This window comes from Chiloscyllium plagiosum, chromosome 27 (genome assembly GCF_004010195.1).
Source record: "Chiloscyllium plagiosum isolate BGI_BamShark_2017 chromosome 27, ASM401019v2, whole genome shotgun sequence".
Lineage (NCBI taxonomy): Eukaryota > Metazoa > Chordata > Chondrichthyes > Orectolobiformes > Hemiscylliidae > Chiloscyllium > Chiloscyllium plagiosum.
The window spans coordinates 45,211,842-45,233,724 of NC_057736.1; the positions used below are offsets into that span (position 1 = coordinate 45,211,842).

General features: G+C 40.5%; 1 protein-coding gene across 7 annotated transcripts in view; it reads left to right on the forward strand.

The window, feature by feature from the left end:
* LOC122563754 (adhesion G protein-coupled receptor B2-like) overlaps window positions 1–21,883 on the forward strand; it is a 776,300-nt gene that overhangs the window by 379,104 nt on the left and 375,313 nt on the right. For all 7 annotated transcript variants that reach the window (XM_043717945.1, XM_043717942.1, XM_043717944.1 and 4 more), the window contains 2 exons: window positions 4,700–4,864; window positions 14,208–14,309. In XM_043717945.1, the coding sequence (XP_043573880.1) occupies window positions 4,700–4,864; window positions 14,208–14,309 (267 nt within the window). The remainder of the gene's footprint in view (window positions 1–4,699; window positions 4,865–14,207; window positions 14,310–21,883) is intronic.

Sequence of the window (21,883 nt, forward strand, 5' to 3'; positions counted from 1 at the left end):
TAGAAGCAAAGAGGTTCTTCTGCAGCTGTACAGGACCCTGGTGAGACCACACCTGAAGTACTGTGTGCAGTTCTGGTCTCCAAATTTGAGGAAAGACATTCTGGCTATTGAGGGAGTGCAGTGTAGGTTCACGAGGTCAATTCCTGGAATGGCAGGACTACCTTACACTGAAAGACTGGAGCGATGGGCTTGTATACCCTTGAGTTTAGAAGACTGAGAGGGGATCTGATTGCGACATATAAGATTATTAAAGGATTGTACACTGTGGAGGCAGGAAACATGTTTTCGCTGATGGGTGAGTGCCGAACCAGAAGACACAGCTTAAAAATACAGGGTAGACCATTTAGGACAGAGATGAGGAGAAACTTCTTCACTCAGAGAGTGGTGGCTGTGAGGAATGCTCTGCCCCAGAGGGCAATGGAGGCCCAGTCTCTGGATTCATTTAAGAAAGAGTTGGATAGAGCTCTCAAGCATTGTGGAATCAAGGGTTATGGAGATAAGGCAGTAACAGGATACTGATTAAGGATGATCAGCCATGATCATATTGAATGATGGTGCAGGCTCGAAGGGCAGAATGGCCTACTCCTGCACCTATTGTCTATTGTCTAATTGCTGCCTTTCCTGACCCAGGCCCAGGCATAAACCTTTATCATTGCATTTTCATTCCAAGGCCCATGCTCTTGGATTGCAAAAATCTAATGTATTCCTTTTCAATTTCACATTGTGACTATTGAGCCTTTGTGCATTTCATGAGTTGAACGTCTCCTCTGCTTGTTTTGGCTTGTTTATCATAGCCTCTAGTTCTGCCCCTGTGGACCCAGCTATGGAAGCTGATCCTTTCCCTATGTTAAGCCCTGGATGTTGATAGTGAGGGATTCAGCAATGGTAATGTGAAAGGACGATAGTTAGATCTTCTATTGGGACTCAGAACCATTGGAAAATTGTCCCATCACTTTCCAGCCAGTTCTGACTAATAGCCACCATTGTAACAGTGAGGACATATGTAAATTCACTGGATCTAATAAACAAGAAATCAGCCAAGCTTTGCAATATGCAGCTCCTGAATCAGGACTGATTCATTTATATACTTTTATACCAGTTATGGCTTCATTATCTAATAAAACTTGATCATCTCAGTTTAAATCAAAAATGCTTCCTGTCTAATTCTGGTTGGAAGCCAGCCTTGATCAATAACATTGGATTTTACACAGCTGTACAAAACCATGGGTTGGAGGCAGGAAGAATTTCAAAGGTATCTGAAATCATTTTGTATCTTTTATAATTCACCATTAAATGTTGTAGCATAAGTTTTATCAATATATAATCAGGTATGTTATGACAGTACAATGATTAGAAAATAAAACTACAAGCTGTTAAGTTGGAGATCAGCGAGCTCTTTTTTTTCCTTTAGTCCATAAGATGGACTATCACTAGCTTGGCCAGCATTTACTGCCCATCCCTAAAGGGCCTTGAGAAAGTGGTTGTCAGTTGGTTTCTTGAACAACTGCAGTTTTTGGAGTTTAAGGAGAACCACAGTGCTATTGGAAGAGAAGTTCCAGGATCTTGGCAGTGACAGTGAAGGGACAGCAATCTAGTTCCAAGTCAGGATTGTTTGTGGTTTGGAAGGGCACTTGCCAGTGATGATATTCCAAAACATCTGCTGTATTTGCTCTTCTAGCTGGTAGGGACTGAAAATTTGGAAGATGCATTTGAAGGAGCCTTGATGAGTTACCACAGTGCATCTTGTAGCTGGCAAACACTTCTGTCACTGTGCCCCATGGGTGGTGAAGAGGGTGAGTGCTGAAGGTAGTTGTTGACAGGCTACTCAATTGGGCTGCTTTATCATGGATGGTATCAAACTTCTTGAATGTAATTGGAGCAGTACACATCAAGGCAAGTGGAATGTATTCATCAGACTCATGACTGGTGCTTTTCAGTTGTGGATGTACAATGGGATGCGAGAGGTGAATAATACACTACAGAATTCTTTGCATTTGACCAGCTCTTGTGGATTCACTATTTATATGTCAAGCATAGCTTCTTGTTTATGTTCAGCCCTGGATGTTTTTAGTGAGAGATTCAACAATGGTAATGTCAAAGGGTAATAGTTAGATAGTCTTTTGTTAGGGCCGTTTATTGATATATCCTGCTATTTCTACTATGACCAGTGCATGGCACTGATAGTATTCCTGAGATCAATAGCTTTGACATCATACTTTTCAGCTTGCTTCCCAACTTCATATATTCTTCTTTAGGACCTCATCTCTTTTTTTCTATCCATGTCTTTGGTACCAATGTGTACCATGATCACGGTCCCTGTTCAGGATGTCCTGTAGTTGCTCTGAGACATCCTTGACCCTAGCATCCAGAATGCAACATTCCATCCTAGAAACTCATTTGTGGTCAGAGAAACACCTATTTATTCCCCTTACAATTGAATCCCCAATTGTATTGAATGTCCACACTTGATGCTCCACCTCTATGCAACAGAGCCAACTGTGGTACCATGAACTTGGCTGTTGCTGCTTTCCGCTGTGAAGCCATTACCACACAGTTTCCAAAATGGTATGGAATAATCAGGGGATTCCTACACTACTTGCCTTGTTTCTTACTCTGCCAGATTATTGTTGCATTTAAATTCTACCATCTTCCAAGGCGGGGTCCAAACACAGGTCCCCAGAACATTACCTGAGTCTTTGGATTAATAGTCTAGCGATAATACCAATGGGCCAGGGCCTAATCTAATAAGTGCCTACAAGTGACCAGCAATGTCATCCAACAAAAGAGAATTCAACTTTTACCTTGTGATATTCAATAGCATCAGCATCACTGAATCGTCCATTATTAACATCTTGGCCATTACCATTGATGAGAAACTGAATCAGTCCAGTCATACAAATACTGTGGTTACAAGGGCAGATGAGAAGCTGGGAATTCTGCAGCAAGCAGCTCAATACCTGACTCCTCAATGTCTGGCACCATCAACAAGGTACAAGTCAGGAGTGTGACAGAATACTCACTTCCCTAGACGTATGCAGCTCCAACAATACTCGAAGCTCAACTCCATCTGGGCAAATTAGCTTGCTTGATTGACACCCCATATGACACCTTCTACATTCACACAGTCCATCACCAATTCAGTGACAGCAATGTGTACCATTTCCAAGCTGTGCTGTGTCAACTCATCAACATTTCTGTGATAGTATTTTCTAAATATGCAACCTCTATCACCGAGAAGAACAGGAATAGCAGATGCATAGGAAGTGTACACCTTGCAAGTTATTTTACTTCAAGTCAAATACCATCTTGGCTTGGAACAACGTCATGATTCCTTTGCTGTCACTCGGTCAAAATCCCACAAGCAGCACTATACATAGCTATCGTGGACTGCAGGTGCCCAAGGCATCTCGCCACCACCTTCTCATGGGCACGTTTCGGGATATCCTCCTGGTGTAGGCAATGAGATAATGTGATGTATTTTGAGGAACAGGAAGAACAGGGAACTTTGTTGAACATGAGGATGAAGACATAGAGGAAGCTCTCTTTGTCTATCACAGAACTCAACAACATCAGGTGCTTCAAGCCAGACAGGACCTGAATGGCACCTAGTTTCCACAAGATGAGAGCTCGGCGCAGCAAGCAATTGTGGAATGCAAAATAATCAGTAGTCTCCATGTTCCCATTTCAATTGCATGGTGGGGGTGAACTGCAGCTTCTATTTGTTTTGTTTGTATTCCCTTTTGCTGACTGTAAATAAAAGCTCACGTTTAGAATTGTCTGATTGCTTACCTGTATGTGATGTTGCCCTATTCAACAATGGCAAGATGCAAGTTTACAGTGGGCATTGGCAATAGAGAAGCGACAGAATGTAGGTAGCTAGTCTGTGTTTCCTGGTGGTTAAAAACAACTGGAGTGAAAGAATCAGGTTGAATGCACGAATGATTGTCAGCTTATCATATTACACATTTGATGGCAAATAGAATGTCTTTTGGCTTTACAGCACTTATCCTGTTAATTGAGTAAAACACTCATGTTATTACTTAATCACAACATCATAAAATGGCTAGGTTCACCTGTTGCTCAAATTCTTGAAGATTTGTACCTTCCTGGATAACTTGTAGAGTTGTAGAGTATGCACATGTAAGAACCAAAGGGCATCTTAATCCTATTCACGCGTTCACAAAATGTGTAGCAAGCATTGATCTGATCGAGGTAGTCATTACTATTTCAGCATCAAGCTTACATGGTGAGCTAATGGTTCTGGCCCTGTTTACATGTTTGCCTATTAGGCCAATCCTATCGCACATGGAGCTGTAGGAATCCCAATGTGTAAGCAACCTGTGAAATTAGGCTTTCAAGAAGCTACACGTTCATACATTGGGCTCTGTTCTCTGTGCCAAAAAAATCCTTTTCTGGGTATTGTTCTGTGTTCAATTATGGGATACTAATAACCAGGTATACTCTCCATGACAATCTCAATCATATGCCCACATTGTAACCAAATGGTACCCTTTCTTCTCATGCAGTATAAATTGTTGTCCCCTTTGAAAATTTTTTTTTCTGTCTGTCCAGATGAGTGCAAGGCAAAGTTTCAAACAGCTTGTCCCTTTTGCAAGAATACTCAAGCTCTGTATGACTCAACCAACTAATTATCATATGCTCTCTTGCTCTAGTAGAATTGATTTCAACTCTTTTTAAGGTGATGGAAAATGGGGTCCATGGAACCACTGGAGTTTGTGTTCCAAAACATGTGACAGCGGCTGGCAACGACGCCTTCGTATGTGCAAAGGGACAAGTGTCAAAGGCTACCCATGTGAAGGATCAGGGGAAGAGGTCAGGACATGCAATCATAAAAGATGCCCAGGTATAAGAATTATACTTGTTATCACTTATTTAAATGCATACATAAATTTCTTTGCTTATTTCTTTTTACGACATAAGCCATTTTGGTTCAGGATATCACTTTACATCCTATCTGATGGTAATTCATAATAAATAATCAGATTAAAGAGATTACTTATGCTAACGCCATAATAGGTAAATAGCATGCATTCCCCAGTCTCTGGGGACGCCATAATTCAAATTGTGCATATGCACAGCTTGCACTCGTGCTGTACGATTTAAGATGACATTATTAATTACAAGAAATAGAGATTATATGTAGAGCTGAAAATCTTTCTTTATGTCCATGTTAGTATCCCTATGGGACTAAATGTTTATAGCAACATCTTGATTTTTTTCACCCTTTGAATTGTTTAATTTGTCCCTGTGAAGAAATACCTGATCCTTGGCATCTAACCACAATGTCAGGAGCTGTCATATATCAGTCTCCACTCATACTCTCAGGTTGTTGTTATTTTTACTTCCACTCTGAATTTTCTATATACAGCCTGGTTTACACTATATTATCAACCTGTTATCCAACATGTGCACATTTATTCTGATTTATTTTATTCTATCCCTTCTGCTATTCAGACAACACTGCCCTAACCTTGTTTGAGCCACATTTCTACTTTGATCATTATATTTGTATTCCACACAACAGTGCACCTGTATCTCATGTAATGACTAAGTCTCTGGCAAGCTTCCCCAGTTTGTTACAAGATATACGAAACTGGGTAGGGAGGGATGAGTTATAACCCCTTCTTTATTCAACCTCCTTCTTGGCTGGTTGCAACAAAGTTAACTGAAAAAGTATCCCTTTCTATGAGACAGGATTTGAGAAATACCTTTTTCACCCAGAGAGTGGTGGCGATCTGAAATGCATTGCCTGGGAGGTTGATTGAGGCAGGTAACCTCATGATCTTTATAAAAGACTTGCATGAACACTTGAAGTGTCAGAACATTCAAAGCTATGGGTCTAGTGTGGGAAAGTGGGACTAGTGTAGGTATTAACAAAAGAAACTATGTCGAGGTACTTTTCTACCTATGTCTGCTGTTAATTGACAATGTATAAACGTTTCACTATACTCATTAAATATATGTGACAGTGAAGGCTATTCTATTCTATTCTAGTGGTGTATTTTTGGTGATACAGACTCAGTAGGTCAAAGGGCCTCTTCTGCATCATATAATTCTATAATGCGTTTCTGATAGTCGAAAATGGGCTATGTTTTCTGAGGAGAGGCAATTTCACTGCTCCCCTCGTTTTCTATAGAAAGAGGGGACCTTCACATTTCCGAGACAAGATTCTGCTCAGGTCTCAGGAACATAGAGCCATGCTTCAGTTCTGACAGAGCTTTCATAATGCAGGATTATTGGGTCAAAGCAAATTATTATAAAGCATAGGTTGACCCTCTGAGAGCTAAAACCAAAACACCTAAAGAGGAAGAACCTCATCCCATAATCTGTAAAAGGAGTGTGAAAAGTGGTGTAACCTGCTTTTCAGCAACTTCTACTGGTTAAATAAAATAAATCTCTGGCACGCACTTTAAAATCAACAAATAACAATTTGTATCTAACCCTAACAGTGAACAAATTAACTAAACTATTAACAAACCAAATAAATCCCTTCTAACTACTAAATATTCCCGAATAAAGCAAGATTCTAATGGTATGATGTCACAATAAATACAAGGTAAAAACAATGACTGCAGATGCTGGAAACTAGATCTGGATTAGTGGTGCTGGAAGAGCACAGCAGTTCAGGCAGCATCCAAGGAGCAGCGAGTACAAATCCCACTCATTTATTAAAAAAAAATAGAATTTAGTCTCTCAGGATTATAGCCAGGTAATATGTCTTCTGGAGTGTTCTGTGCCTTTTCTGTCGCTTCTTCTGTCAGGAGTATTAACTAGTTGTGTTCTTGGTACCGTTACTATTTAGACGGTGCTTTCTATAAGACATAGAGGAGACTGCGAGAGCCAGGAATTCTCTCTCAAGAGCTGAGGGCCGTAAACTCTAGCAGATGGCAGTCACCTCTCGGGTTTTTGTCCAACTGCCCCCTTCCTTTTATACCCTTGATGACATAAATCACTATTCCTTACAATAGGATTGGTCCTATGTTGTCAAAACCATCAGACTTAAGTTTAATAGGTTTTTGGTATCTATGTATCTGGCTCAAATTGATTGGCTCAGTTCAAGAGCCTATCATCTTGGTAAAAACTGCTGTTTGGCCTGCTACGTTTATGATCTTTCAATACAAATGTTTCAATTCAGGTGCTCTGTGTACTTGCAAACTTTCAAGCTGCTGCTCACAGACATCCATTTTAAATCTCTAAACAGAGAAAAAGCAGACAATCCTTTAAAGGGACAATGCAATGCTTTCCCCTTCCCCAAATTCTTGCTTCCCAATCTACAAGTACTCTGTCCAACTTTGCAACAAAATCATACCCCCTTCTCACAGCAGCTAGCTACCGTCTTCTGAAATTTAAAGGTTCAGACAACCATTTGGACAGCTACTGTTAAAAGATAAGTAAATGGGATAAATGTAATGTTAGGTAAGTAAGGTCCCAAATGGGTATATTAATAGAATGGCAGGATGGGAGCAGGGTGGGAGTAGTGTGCCAGATGGGTATCGGATATAGTGTCAGGTAGGTTCAATGCCAAGTGGGAAGTGGTTGGTAGGAAGGGGGGGGCAAGTAAGTTATGCAGTGTTCATGCGGGGTAGGTTGGAGTGGTGAAAGAAATCAGAATTGGCAGAGAGTGCGCAAAGAATGGGTATCCAATCCATTGGCAGTGGACTCAGAGGGTTTCAGTGTTGGTTTGGTTTGGGAGGGAGCTAGTTGGAGGTTGTGTTCCTTGCATGCTGGTTTCAACAAAGGCAGAGGGCATTGGGGTTTGGGTCTGGCAGCAGGAAAGATGGCATCAGACCAACACTGAGTGTTGGTTCCCAAGGGGCATGTCCAGGGAAGAGGGTGTAAGTCTCCAGAAAGTGGGTATCAGTTCAGGGAGATGTCAGGTCTCTAGAAACAGGTAATGGGGTAGCCAGGGATGTATCAAGTACAGGGCTGGAGCGTGTCTGGTCTCAGAGCATGTTGGCAAAAGGCAGTTATGATCCTCAGGGTGAGGGTGTTTGGTGTCAGGTCCCTTGACAGTGGGTGTCAGCATGCAGGGAAGATGAGATTGTGAAAGTGGGAGGGATGTCATGTTCCCAGTGAGAGTGTTGGGTCCCAGGGAAGGGGAGTTGAGTATCATGTCAAGACCTAAGGGATGTAAATGCTCAGGGTATGGTATAATTTGGTTGGGGAGTTGAGAGTGGGAGAAGGAGGTGGTGTGAGGCCTATTAAAGAAGTGTATATTTTGAGAGCGTTCCAAGCATTGAATAATTGTCCATCATGGGATCCATCTTCCCATCAATTCCCACACAGTCAACTGAGTCCAACACATGGCATAGAATCATAGAATCCCTACAGTGTGGAAGCAGACTATTTGGCCCATTGAGTCTACATTGAGCATCCCATCCAGACCCAACCACCTACCCTATTCCCGTAGCTCTGCATTTCCCATGTCCAATTCACCTAACCTGTACATCTTGGACTCTGGGAGGAAACCAGACTACCTGGAGGAAACCCACGTAGCCACTCGGAGAATGTGCAAGGTCCATGCAGACGTGCAAAGTCATCTGAGGCTGGTATTGAACCTGGTCCCTGGCACTGTAAGGCAGCAGTGCTAACCACTGGTCCTGACCCAGAAATTTAGACTATTCTTCAGCAATCGCTGTCTTTCTATTGGAAAGTCTGGGCCATTATCTTTGTTTCTCTATCCACAGGTACCGCTAGACCTACTATGTATTTCTAGTACTTTCTTTATTTCCGATTTCCACAATCCTTATTATTTTTTAGTTTTGCACTACTTGCTTAAGCTTTTATGACGAGTTGGCAGTCACCCACTTTCTTGCCATCTGCATACTTTTAACTGCAAGTTAACTATGTTGTCAAGTATGCTAACCATGTAGCTTTCAGCAGATGTATCATAGTGACGCCAGCTGCCAGCAAGGATAAGGATCTTCAACTCATCCAGGTGGTGATACTTCTGGCATGCGTGGTTTTCTTGGATACAGTAAGCTTTCCAGAATTCGCAAATGTGCATTCGAGGAACTGTAGAAACTCTATTTATTAAGTTAACTAAATGTATTAATAATTTATTTTTTAAAAAATTAAAAATAAAAGAGAAAGTGCGTGTAAGATTTAGGAAACTGAAATTAAACAAGGCCTTTGAGGAATGTGCAAAAAGGTAAAAATAACTTAAACAAGAAACGGCCTTCGTAAATAGTACTAAGGCAGATCCCAAAGCATGTTATACATATGTTAGGAGTAAGGGGTAAGTAGGGAAAGAATAAGTCCACTCAGTGTCAAAGGAGGGAATTTATGCATGGAGCCAGAGGGAGTGGGTGAGGTTCTTAATAAGTACTACACATCGGTATTTACTGAGGAGAAGGACATGAGTGATGGTAATGTTAGGGAGGGGCATGTTGGACATCTTGAAAAACATTAAGGTGTATAAGTCCCCACTGCCTGATGGGATCCATCCCAGGATACTGAAGCATACAAGAGAGGAGATTGCTGGGGCCTTGACAGAGATCTTTGTATCCTCTTTGACCACAAGTGAGGTCCTAGAAGACTGGAGAATAGCCAGTGTTGTTCCTTTATTTAAGAAGAGCAGCTGGGTGAGCCTGACAGCAGTGGTAGGAAAATTATTGCAGAAGATTCTTGGAGACAAGGTTTACTTGCATTTGGAAGAGAAGTGACTTATTAGGAATATTAAGCATGGTTTTATGAAGGCAGATCCACTTGAATCCTGGCCATCATGCCGGGCAGGTGTCATCTTAAATGAGGCTGAGGTTGGATTTTTGAGAATGTAAGGCTAGTGAGTTCAACTTGGAGCTACTCAAGGTCACTTCTTATCGAAGATTACTCAGGGTGGTTGACATGTTAGCTGAAAGGAATACTCAACTTTCTCCCAGGTATTCTTCCCTTTTGTGACAGGCAGTCAATTCTGAATAATTAAACGTACCCTTCTTTATTTAATTCTTTAGGTATCAATACAAAACATATTTGTTGCAATATTTATTCTTACTTCATTTTAATTCACATTTAATTGGAACTTTATAAGTTTGGCTTGAAACAAATATCAGCCCGTTTCAAGTGAAATGACTAATGTTTCCTCAGTATAGATCTTGCCTTGTGGTTCTTTGTCTCTCTCAATAGAACTTCAGGGCATGTACTTCGCAAATGTTTGTCTGGAGTGGTCAATCCTGCAAAATCCTTTGTGCTGGTAACTTTTATTCCAATGTGTTCTCAATTTCCAGAAACTTCTCTGGCATTTAGCCAGAGAACTGACCAAACCTGATCACAATGTTTGATCCCAGCCAATGGAGTTTACTGGTAAAAATCAAATTGTAAGCATTCATATAACACACTCCATGTAAGGTAATATTGATGCCAGTGTGCCCAGCAGATCACGATGACACTTTCCTTATTTGGTCAACACAGGAAACTGTGGGTCACATCTTAAATAAAGTAGGAGAAAGTGAGGACTGCAGATGCTGGAGATCAGAGTCAAGAATGTGGTGCTGGAAAAGCTCAGCCAGTCAGGCAGCATCCGAAGAGCAGGAGAATTGACGTTTCAGTCATAAGCCCTTCAATTGGAATCCTCATCCTGATGAAGGGCTTATGCCCGAAACATTGATTCTCCTGCTCCTCGGATGCTGCCTGACCGGCTGTGCTTTTCCAGCACCACACTTGTATCACAGCTTAAAGGTCAAGTCGCTACATGTCCTGGCTACAGTTTTAATCTAGGTCAGAGTTTAAACTAGTTTAACAAAGTCTCTCACTATGTTTGACTGTAACTCTTAATCAGTCTTACAGCCATTTCAGCTACTGGCCACCTGCCCACATAGAAATCTACAAAATTCTAACAGGACTAGACAGGATGGATGCAGGAAAATTTTCCTTGTGTTGATCCCAGAACCGGCAGTCACTATCTAAGGTTACAGAATTAACAATTTTGAACTTAGGGCTTGGAGGGAGGCAAATGTTATTCCTCTGTTCAAGAAAGGGAATAGGGAAATCCCTGGGAATTACAGACCAGTCAGTCTTACTTCAGTGGTAAGCAAGGTACTAGGAGAAAGTGAGGACTGCAGATGCTGGAGATCAGAGGTGAGAGTATGATGCTGGAAAAGCACAACAGGTCAGGCAGCATCCCAGGAGCAGAAGAATCGACGTTTTGGGAGTCAGAGGAGCAGGAGAATAGACGTTTTGTAAGCAAGGTATTGGAAAGGATTCTGAGAGATAGTATTTATGACTATTTGGAAAAACATAGTTTGATTAAAGTGAGTCAGCATGGCTTTGTGAGTGGTAGGTCATGCCTCACAAGCCTTGACCTCTTTGAGGATGTGACAAAACAATTTGACAAAGGTCAAGCAGTGGATGTGGTGTATATGGATTTCAGTAAGGTATTTGATAAGGTTCCCCGTGGTAGGCTCATTCAGAAAGTTAGGAGATATGGGATACAGGGAAATGTGGCTGTCTGGTTACAGAATTGGCTGGCTGAAAGAAGACAGCGAGTTGTAGTGGATGGGAATTATTCTGCATAGAGGTCAGTAACCAGTGGTGTCCTGCTGGGATCTGTTCTTGGGCCTGTGCTCTTTGTAGTTTCTATAAATAACTTGGATGAAGAAGTGGAAGGGTGGGTTGGTAAGTTTGCCAATGACACAAAGGTTGTTGGTGTTGTAGATAGTGTTGAGGTCTGCTGCAGGCTACAACAAGATATTGACAGGATGCAGAGCTGGGCTGAAAAGTGGCAGATGGAGTTCAACCTGGATTCATTTTAGAAGGTTGAATTTGAATGCTGAGTACATGATTAAAGACAGGATTCTTGGCATTGTGGAGGAACAGCAGGACCTTGCGGTCCACATACATAGATCCCTCCAAGTTGCCACCAAAGTTGATAGGGTTGTTATGGTGTTCTGGGGGATTGAATTTAAGAGCAGTGAGGTTTTACTGCAGCTCTATAAATTCTGGTTAGACCACATTTGGAATATTGTGTCCAGTTCTGTTCGGAAGGATGTAGATGCTTTAGAGAAGGTGCAGAGAAGATGTACCAGAATGCTGCCTAGATCGGCGGGCTTGTCTTATGAAGAGAGGTTGAGTGAGTTAGGGCTTTTCACACTGGAGAGACGGAAGAGAGGTGACTTGATAGAGGTGTACAAAGTAATGAGAGGCATAGATAGAGTAGGTAGTCAGAGACTTTTCCCCAGAGCAGAAATGGCTGTCACGAGGGGTCATTATTTTAATGTGATTGGAAGAAGGTTTAGGGGCGATGTCAGAGGTAGGTTTTTTACATAGAGAGTGGTGGGTGCATGGACCTCTCCTGCTCCTCAGATGCTGCCTGACTGGCTGTGCTTTTCCAGCACCACACTATTTGACTCTGATCTCCAGCATCTGCAGTCCTCACTTTCTCCTGATCTTAGATCAAGATAAATGCTTGGCACAACATCGTGGGCCAGAGGGCCTGTACTGTTTTGTGTTCCATGTTCCAAGACTGAGTTTAGGAGAAATTTCTTTACCCAGAGAATGGACAACCTGTGGAATTCACTACTACAAAAGCAGTTGATTCCAAAACATTGCATGATTTCGAGAAGGAATTGGATATTGCACTTGGGGATAGAGGAATCAAAGGATAACAAGCAAATGCAAGAACAAGCTATTGAGTTGGCTGATTATCTGTGACCATAATGAATGGTGGAGCAGGCTTAAATGGCTAAATGGCCTATTCCTCCTATTTTCTATGTTTTATGTCTTCCCTAAAATGTCCTGGATTGCAAATTGATTAATCATGGATGTGATGAAGTTTGATCCTGTTCTTATCTGATTTTCCAACAAGCACATTGTCAAGAAGTATTCATTGGATAGCAACTGGCATTTTTCCTATAATCACATACCAGCTCGTGTACATTCTTGGTTTGTATCGTTGAGTTGTTTCAGCGACGTCAAGCATCTTGTTTGCTTGGAGTGGCTTAAAACTGTGCAATGTAATGTTGCATCATTGTTCAATATCATATTCCTGTTTGAAAAAAGGGTGCAAGGATATATTCAACAACTACAAGCCAGTCAGTTTAACCTTGCTGATGGCAAAACCTTTTGGAATTAACTGTCATTTAAATGAATCAGTCATTTGAAAAGCTAGTGTTAAACAAGTTAATTTAAATAAATTAATTCTTGACTAAATTAACAGGGGAGTATTTAACCAATGTGTTAGGTGCATTCCTACGTATTTTGACATCTGTAATACATAGACCTTTATTTTTAACCAGTGTAAAGGCACATATTAGGCTTTTTTCACAATAATTAAGCACTGTGTTAAACATGACTGTTGTCATTAGACAGACAGTTAATTAGTTTACAGAATGAATAGGAAAATAATGATGTGAACTTCGACTCTCATTTGTGACAATATTATGGCTTTAAGTGATGTATTTGGGTCCTTTCTCTGTGAAGAAAGTTTGAGACAGAAGTGACAAATAGTCTGCTCAAAATCTAACAAAGTAAATAGCTTGTGAAGCCTTGTTTTTTTTAACCGATAGTTTTTCTTTGAAACAATAGAAGCAGTCTGAATGGATCGGGTTAAGATCCCACAGAACTTGGAGTTTTTTTTAGTTTTAGCCTTCAGTAGCAATTGTTGCTGGGGTCTTGAAGTTGGTTATAGAAGCTGTTTTCCTCTCCCTGTTGCAGCTAAAAGCTGGGGATTCTCTTCCTGCTGCTAGAATTGCGGTGTAAGGCAATCTGTTTTACTGAATTTGCCTTTACCAAGGTTGTGTTATATGGGATGTTGTTATATTGGAACAACTACTGTTTAGTAGTTAAATAATCTATTATTCTGTTAAGTTTCCAGTAGAGTTCAGTTATTCCAATCCTTTCTTTTGTTTTATTTTAACTATAGTGTATGAATAAAGTGTGTTTTGTTTTAAGACTGGTAGTTTGACCTATCGAATTGCATCTGGAATGTAAAGTCTGATACTTACCTAAAAATGAAAAGGTTAGGTTCTCGGCTACCTTCTTCATATATTTTGAGAGGATTTAGTCTGGTCCATAACAGTTTCATTACTAAATTTAGATTATTACAGTCAAGCAAGGTATTCTGAAACTAATCCATGCTTATCACTTTAAGAATTGAGACTAAACAGGTGAGACTTTACTCTAATATCCTTTGCAATACCATATCCTTTCACTAATACTAACTGATGTTACTAATTTTGCTTTTTGTGTAGCTCCCCATGAAATGTGTAGGGATGACTACATCATGGCAATGACCTGGAAGAGGACTGTAGCTGGGGAGCTGGTTTATAATAAGTGTCCTCCAAATGCAACAGGTAATATGTCAGCAATGATATTACATACCTCACAAAGAAATCGTTCAACAATTTTAATTATGTTATTGCACAACAATCTATTTCCAATGACAGTAATTCAGTTAGTGCATGTTAGTATTTTAATAAAGTGAGAGAGAGGCTGCTGCAAATTCAGGTTAATTGTCATTCACAAGACTATGCATAACAATGAAGATCTGTTTGTTGATAATTTGGGGTAAGATCTAAAACCAGAAATCTCTGGTTTGACTGTACAAACTGATAACTTAACAGCCTGAATGATCTCCTCTTGTGCTTTAAAACCATTTTCTGTGATATAACCATTATATTGTTATGTGGAATTTTTAAAATTAAATGGATTCCAGTTTCATAGTCAATTAGTTAACATCCTTGAATGAAATGCAATGGAGCATTAGGATGAATTTGCTGTGTAAAACAACATATAGCTACAACAACAGTTTTTATTTGTGTAGCACCATTAAATCAAAAATAAAATCCCATGGTACTTCACAGAAGTATAGAAAAATTAATGGTGAGTCAAAGAATGTGATATTTGATGGAGATAACTAAAAGCTTGGACAAACGATTGAGTTTAAATTATGGTCTTAAAGATTGCAGTGAACACTTTTTTAACATGACAAACTTTGCAAGGAGAGGAGCTAGAACTAAGATGAAGTTGACAGCACCAGACACATTATCAATATTGCTGCTCAGAATGCCAGAGGCTAATAGTTTGAAGGTTCATTTAGTCACTCACACTGGTCCAAAGTAGTCATCACATTTTCTATCACCAATGATATTTTCTCCATCACATCCCATCACCATCACTGACAGAAAACCATCCTATATCCAAGCATTGCATGTCCATCTGTTTGTCTGTCATTTTATTCCTGAAAATTCATCAACTGGCAAGTGACAACTTAATTTCATACTTAGCAGGCAAAAATTAAGAAATTGGAATGGGATACAAATTTTAATGCATTTTCTGGTAAGATAAGAAAGAATGGGACTAAATAATATATTTTAATGGAAGTTCATGTCCTCACATTTTAACTGCAAAGATTTTCTTTCCCTATCTCTATTGCTCCTGTGCAGTAAAACCTCTACTGCTTCAGCAAAGGTAAAGCAAAGTTACTTTGATCCCTATTCTGCCTTCTAAGATTCAAGCAACTAAGGACCTTTGGGAATTAGAGGTTGTAAGAGTCCCACCAAAAACTGCTCCACATCCAGCTATACAGGAGCAGGCTGTATTATTGCAGTGTGAGGCAAGATATCATGTATTAATAGAGAGGATGGGGGCAATGTGTGACACTTGGGAATATTTTAAATCAAGTCAACATTCTCATATCCACTTTAACCATCATCCTTCTCAGGAATGTAGGAAAAAAGAGCATAAGTAGGCGAGCCAGCCCTTCAATCCTGTCTGCTATTTCAATAGATTATGATGATTTCACAGTCGGGGGTATCTTCTAGATGCTTGAGCCAGAGGAGACATCAGTCCCATGATAACCCTGTTGAGCCTTATAGACCAGCAGCACATTATTCCTGCCTGATTGTGCAGAGCAACCTGAAGTCCAGAGCTGCTCTTGAAAATGTTAAAATGTCAGCCCCAGTATTTGCAGGGCTACTGTCAGTAGCTGCACTGATTTCAGTGTCTTGATTTCAGTTCTATGAAGGATTTACTGCATCAAACCACAAATACTTAAGTTGATCCCCATCATCCACAGTAGTGGATTACAGACTTTGACTGGCAGTACCTCACAACATTTTCATATGTTCAGCATTTCTTTAGCTGGGCAGGGCGAGAGAGGTCTATGATCACCGACACAGACTATTCACTGCTGTTCTTATTCACACCTTCTGGCTATGTGAACTCGTGGCATTCACCAGATCAGATCCCAACTAACGTTAGCACATATTATAGTGGAAGTATCTACACTGGAGCTGGTTAGCTCAGTTGACTGGACAGCTGGGTTGTGATACAATGTAATGCTAACACCATGTATTCAATTCCAACATCAGCAGAGGTTATATTCTCAGCCTCCTTCTCAACTACTCCCTTCACTGAAGTTTAATGACTCTCAGGTTAAACCACCACCAGTTGTCTCTTTTTCTCTCATGAGAGAGCAGCCCTATGGCAACTTCATCCTTTACCTTGCGGAAAGTTGATACATTGATGATTATCTTCCAAAATTCATAGTCTAAGATCCTACACTGTGTCCTACAGATTAGAAGATGGTAATTGTCACCCATCTATTTACAGAGGGAATTGAGTGAAAACAAGGAACTACAAATCTGTTAGTCTTACATCAGTAGTAAGGATAATGCTAGAATCTGTTTCAAAGCATGTGATATACAGACACTCTAATAATAATAACCTCAATGAGCAGTCAGCATGGGTTGGCGAATGGGAAATTGTGTTTGATGAACATTTGAGTTTTTAAAAAACTTTTACTGAATCCCGATTGGATCCACCCTAAGGCTTGTTGGAATAATCAATGCATTTGGAATAGAAAGTATTAACATGGATTAATGGTTGGCTAACAGAAAACAGACAATAGGGATAAGTGTGTTAGGAGTTTGTGGATGTGGGGAATAATGTGGATGTGGGGAACAAATGTAGAACTTCCAAATTTGGAGATGTTACAAATTTAAGCTGGAATTTTGGGTAGTGAAGAAAATTTGGATAGGTTTAGTGATTGGGCAAGAATATGGCAGATAGAATATAATGTGGAAAAAAAAGGACGTTATCTAATTTGGTATGAGAAATAGGTCTGCAGAGTATTTCCTAAATCAAAACGATTAGAGTGCAGATTTACAATGTGTCCTGGTTGTCCTTATGAGTAAGTCACTGAAGGTTAACAAGTAGTAGTAGCTATCTATTAGGAAAGTTATTTGAATGTTAGCATTTATTCCAGTAGGATTTGAGTAGTGAGATTTTTCTCAGTTGTATAGTTCACACCTGGAGTACTGTTTGCAGCTTTGGTCTCCTCAGAGTTGATAGAGTATGGTGGGGGTGGATAGATTTCTGAACAGTAATGTTGCAAAGGGAGCATGATGGGTAATAGACATTGAAATGTGCTGTCAGCTATGATCGTATCAAATGATAGGGCAGACTTTATAGGCTGAATGGCCTACTTCAGTTTTTTTTAAAAAGACTATCCCTGGTTTTCTCCCTTCATATGTATTTTGGATTCTTTCCTCCTGAAAAGTTGCATGATAGACCTATGAGTGTCTGTGATACATCTAGATATCAGATTGATGCAGTACACTCAGTGAAGCATTTTCATGGATTTGTGGATATTGCTGAGAATTGATTGAGCTGACTTAGGTGAAACAATATTTGCATGACAATTGGGTGAGCAGTGATGTAAAGTGGAAAAGAGAATGAATGATGCTGCTGAAGATTTGTATATTGTGAAATGTCATCTAATGGAGAACACTTGACAAGACCAAATTAGAAGCAAATGACTCTAATTACGTTCACTTTTCCTTTCCTCGTCAAGTAACTAAACTGCTTCCTGTTTTGGATTCAGGAAAGGGCAGCTTTACACTGTTACTGACCTCCTCAGCTAGATCTAATTGGTCACAACAGTTCATTTGTTATTTTTTAGAGACTGCACCTCTTCCTGATCTTCATCCCACAGTACATAAAGTGATGATTCATTGAATTGAGTCACAGCCTTTCACTATTCTACCTCCATCAGTGGTATCTCTTTCTCTTCATTAACATGTTCCCAACTTATCCCAGTTCCACTTTCCATTCATACTTTGAACAGTTAAGCTAAAATTACTTCGCACTGGTCTGCATCAGATCATTCATGTATGTTGGAGGTGCAAATAATGCAGTTCATACAATGAGGTTGTATCTGTCTTCAAGGTAGACATTCCACGGATCTTTAAAATTGCAATTTCCCACTACTCAGAACTCTCCCCTGGGTTAGGATTAATCCACGTATTGGAGAATTATCCCCACAATCCAGATGAGAAATTTGAGAGAGCTGAATCAGACCATGAGGGGTATTCTGGAGGTAACAATGTGGGAGCAGCCACATAAACTAATGCTGAAACTACTCTGGCAACAGACCCTTAACTGAGAGTAATTCACTGAATTTAATAACAAAGGTGAGTCATAGGAGGTTCAATGGATCAATATGGTAAAGTTGCAGAGAGGTTGAGAAAGAAAAACAGACACAGTCTGTTATACTCATAAATTACATTCTGTGATTGCTATCTTTTTCATGGTATTGCCAGGGCAGAAATCAAAACAGGAAGCTTTGGGATAAAAGGTGATGAATTGAAAAACAAGGACCTTGGAAAGGAAGGGCTACCAGAGGAAAATTTTACTGGCAGGGGATGTTGGCATTGGGGGTGGAGGTCAAAAATGGGAGGGCTGGTAATGTTTTGGCTATCCTTCATTTTTAAAATTGTTCTCTTCCCATTTCAGCACATAATTAAAAATACTGAAAGTTAAAACAATATGATCTTTAATTATCCAACAGCTAAACAAGACTAGTAAGACCACCTGGAATAACTGACATGTTAATGTTGATTGATCACACATAACAATTTACATTATCAAAAAAATGAGATTTAAACATGTCAAAGCAAACAAATCTTTTTCATTATACAGTCCTCTAATAGAGTCATAGAGAAGTACAGCATGGAAACAGACCCTTCGGTCCAACCCATCCATGCCGACCATGTATCCTAACGCAATCGAGTCTCATTTGTCAGCACTTGACACATATCCCTCTCAACCCTTCTTATTCATATACCCGTCCAGATGCCTTTTAAATGTTGTAATTGTACCAGCCTCCACCACTTACTCTGGCAGCTCATTCCATTCATGCACCACCCTCTGTGTGAAAAAGTTTCCCCATGTGTCCCTTTCATATCTTTTCCCTCTCACCCTAAATCAATGCCCTCTAGTTCTGGACTCACCCACCCCAGGGAAAATACCTTGTCTAATTATCCTATCCATGCCACTCATGATTTTACAAACCTCTATAAGGACCCCCCTCAGCCTCTATCGTTCCAGGGAAAACAGCCCCAGCCTAATCATCGTCTGGCTACAGCTCAAATCCTCCAACCCTAGCAATATCCTTGTAAATCTTTTCTGAACTTTCTCAAGTTTCCCAACAGCCTTCTGATATGAAGGAGACCAGAATTGCACACAGTATTCCAAAAGTGGCCTAACCAATGTCCTGTACAACTGCAACATGACCTCCCAACTCCCGTACTCAATACTCTGGCCAATAAGTGAAAGCATACCAAATGTCTTCTTCATTATCCTATCTACCTGCGAGTCTACTTTCAAGGAACTATGAACCTGCACTCCAAGGTCTCTTTGTTCAGCAACACTCCCGAGGACCTTACATTAAGTGTATAAGTCCTGATCTAATTTGCTTTTCCAAAATGCAGCACCTCGCATTTATCTAAATCAAACTCCATCTGCCACTCCTCAGCCCATTGGCCCATCTGATCAAGATCCCATTGTACTCTGAGGAATCTTCTTTGCTGTCTACTATACCTCTAATTTTGGTGTCATGTGCAAACTTACTAACCATAACTCATATCCATATCATTTATATAAATGACGCAAAGGAGTGGACCCAATACCGATCCCTGTGGCACTCCACCCGTCACAGGCCTCTAATCTGAAAAACAACCCTCCAACACCACGCTCCGTCTTATACCTTTGAGCCAGTTCTGTATCCAAATGGCTAGTTCTTCCTGTATTCCATGAGATCTCACATTGCTAATCAGTCTACCGTGAGGAACATTGTCGAATGCCTTATTGAGGCCCATATAAATCCCATCCACCACTCTTGCCTCATCAATCATCTTCGTTACAAACTTGATTGAGTTTTTTGAAGTAGTAAGGCATGATCTCCCACACACAAAGCCCTGTTAACTATCCTAAATTAGTCCTTGCCTTTCCAATTACATGTAAATCCTGTCCCTCAGGATTCCCTCCAACAATTTGCCCACCACCAATGTCAGGCTCACTGGATTATAGTTCCCTGACCTTTTCTTACCACCTTTCTTAAATAGTGACACCACATTGGGCGATGTCCATTCTTCCGGCACCTCGGCTGTGACTATCGATGATACAAATATCTCAACAAGGGGCCCAGCAATCACTTGCCTAGTTTCCCACAGAGTTCTATGGTACATTTGATCAGGTCCTGGGGATTTATCCACTTTTATATGTTTTAAGACATCCAGCACCACCTCTATTTTTCAAGATGTCACCATCTATTTCCCCACATTTTGCACCTTCCATATCCTTCTCCACAGTAAACACTGATGCAAAATACTCGTTTAGTATCTCCCTCGACACATCTCCTGTGGTTCCACACATAGGCTGTCTTGCTGATCTCTGCAGGGGTCAATTCTCTGCCTTGTTACCCTTTTGTCCTTAATATATTTATACAATCTCTTTGGATTCTCCTTAACCCTATTTACCAAAGCCATCTCATATCTACTTTTTTGACCTCCTGATTTCCCTCTTAAAAGTACTCCTACTGCCCTTATACTCTAAGGATTGACTCGCACTCTGCTGTCTACATCTGACGTATGCTTCATTCTTTTTCTTGACCAAAATCTAAATTTCTCTACTCATCTAGCATTCCCTACACATACCAGCCTTGCCTTTCACCCTAACAGGAATATACTGTCTCTGGAGTCTCGTTATCTCATATTTGAAGGTTTCCCATTTTTCAGCTGTCCATTTACCTGCGAACATTTGCCTGCAGTCAACTTTTGAAAATTCTTGCCTAATACTGGCAAAAACCGGCCTTCCTCCAATATAGAACTTCAACTTTTAGATCTGGTCTATCCTTTTCTATCACTATTTTAAAACAGAACCCTGATTGCTGGCCTCAAAGTGCTCCCCCACTGACACCTCAGTCACCTGCCCTGCCTTATTTCCTATGAGTTGGTCAAGTTTTGCAGCTTCTCTAGTAAGTGCATCCACATACTGAAACAGAAAATATTCTTGAACAGCACTTAACAAATTCCTTTACATCTGAACCCTTAACTCTATGGCAGTCCCAGTCTATGTTTGTAAAGTTAAAGTCTCCTACCAAACCACCCTATTATTCTTACAGATAACAGATCTTACAAGTTTAGTTAATCAATTTTCCTCTGACCACTGGGGGATCTATAATTCAATCCCAATAAGGTGATCATCCCTTTCCTATTTCTCAGTTCCACCCAAATAACTTCCCTGAATGTATTTCCAGGAATATCCTCCCTACGTACAGCTGTAATGCAATCCCTTATTAAAAACATTACTCCCCCTCCTCGTTTGACCCCCCCCCCCTTTCTATCTTTCCCAAATGCATTTGTATCCTGGAGCACTAAGCTGCCAGTCCTGTCCACCCTGAGCCGCGTCTCTGTAATTGCTATGATATCCCAGCCCCATGTTCGTAACCATGCCCTGAGTTCATCTGCGTTCTCTGTTCGGCCTCTTGCATTTGAAATAAATGCTGTTACATCTATCAGTCTGAGCTTGTTCTCTGCTTTGTTCCTATCTGACTGTTTGACTTGCTCCTTTTCCCAACTGTACC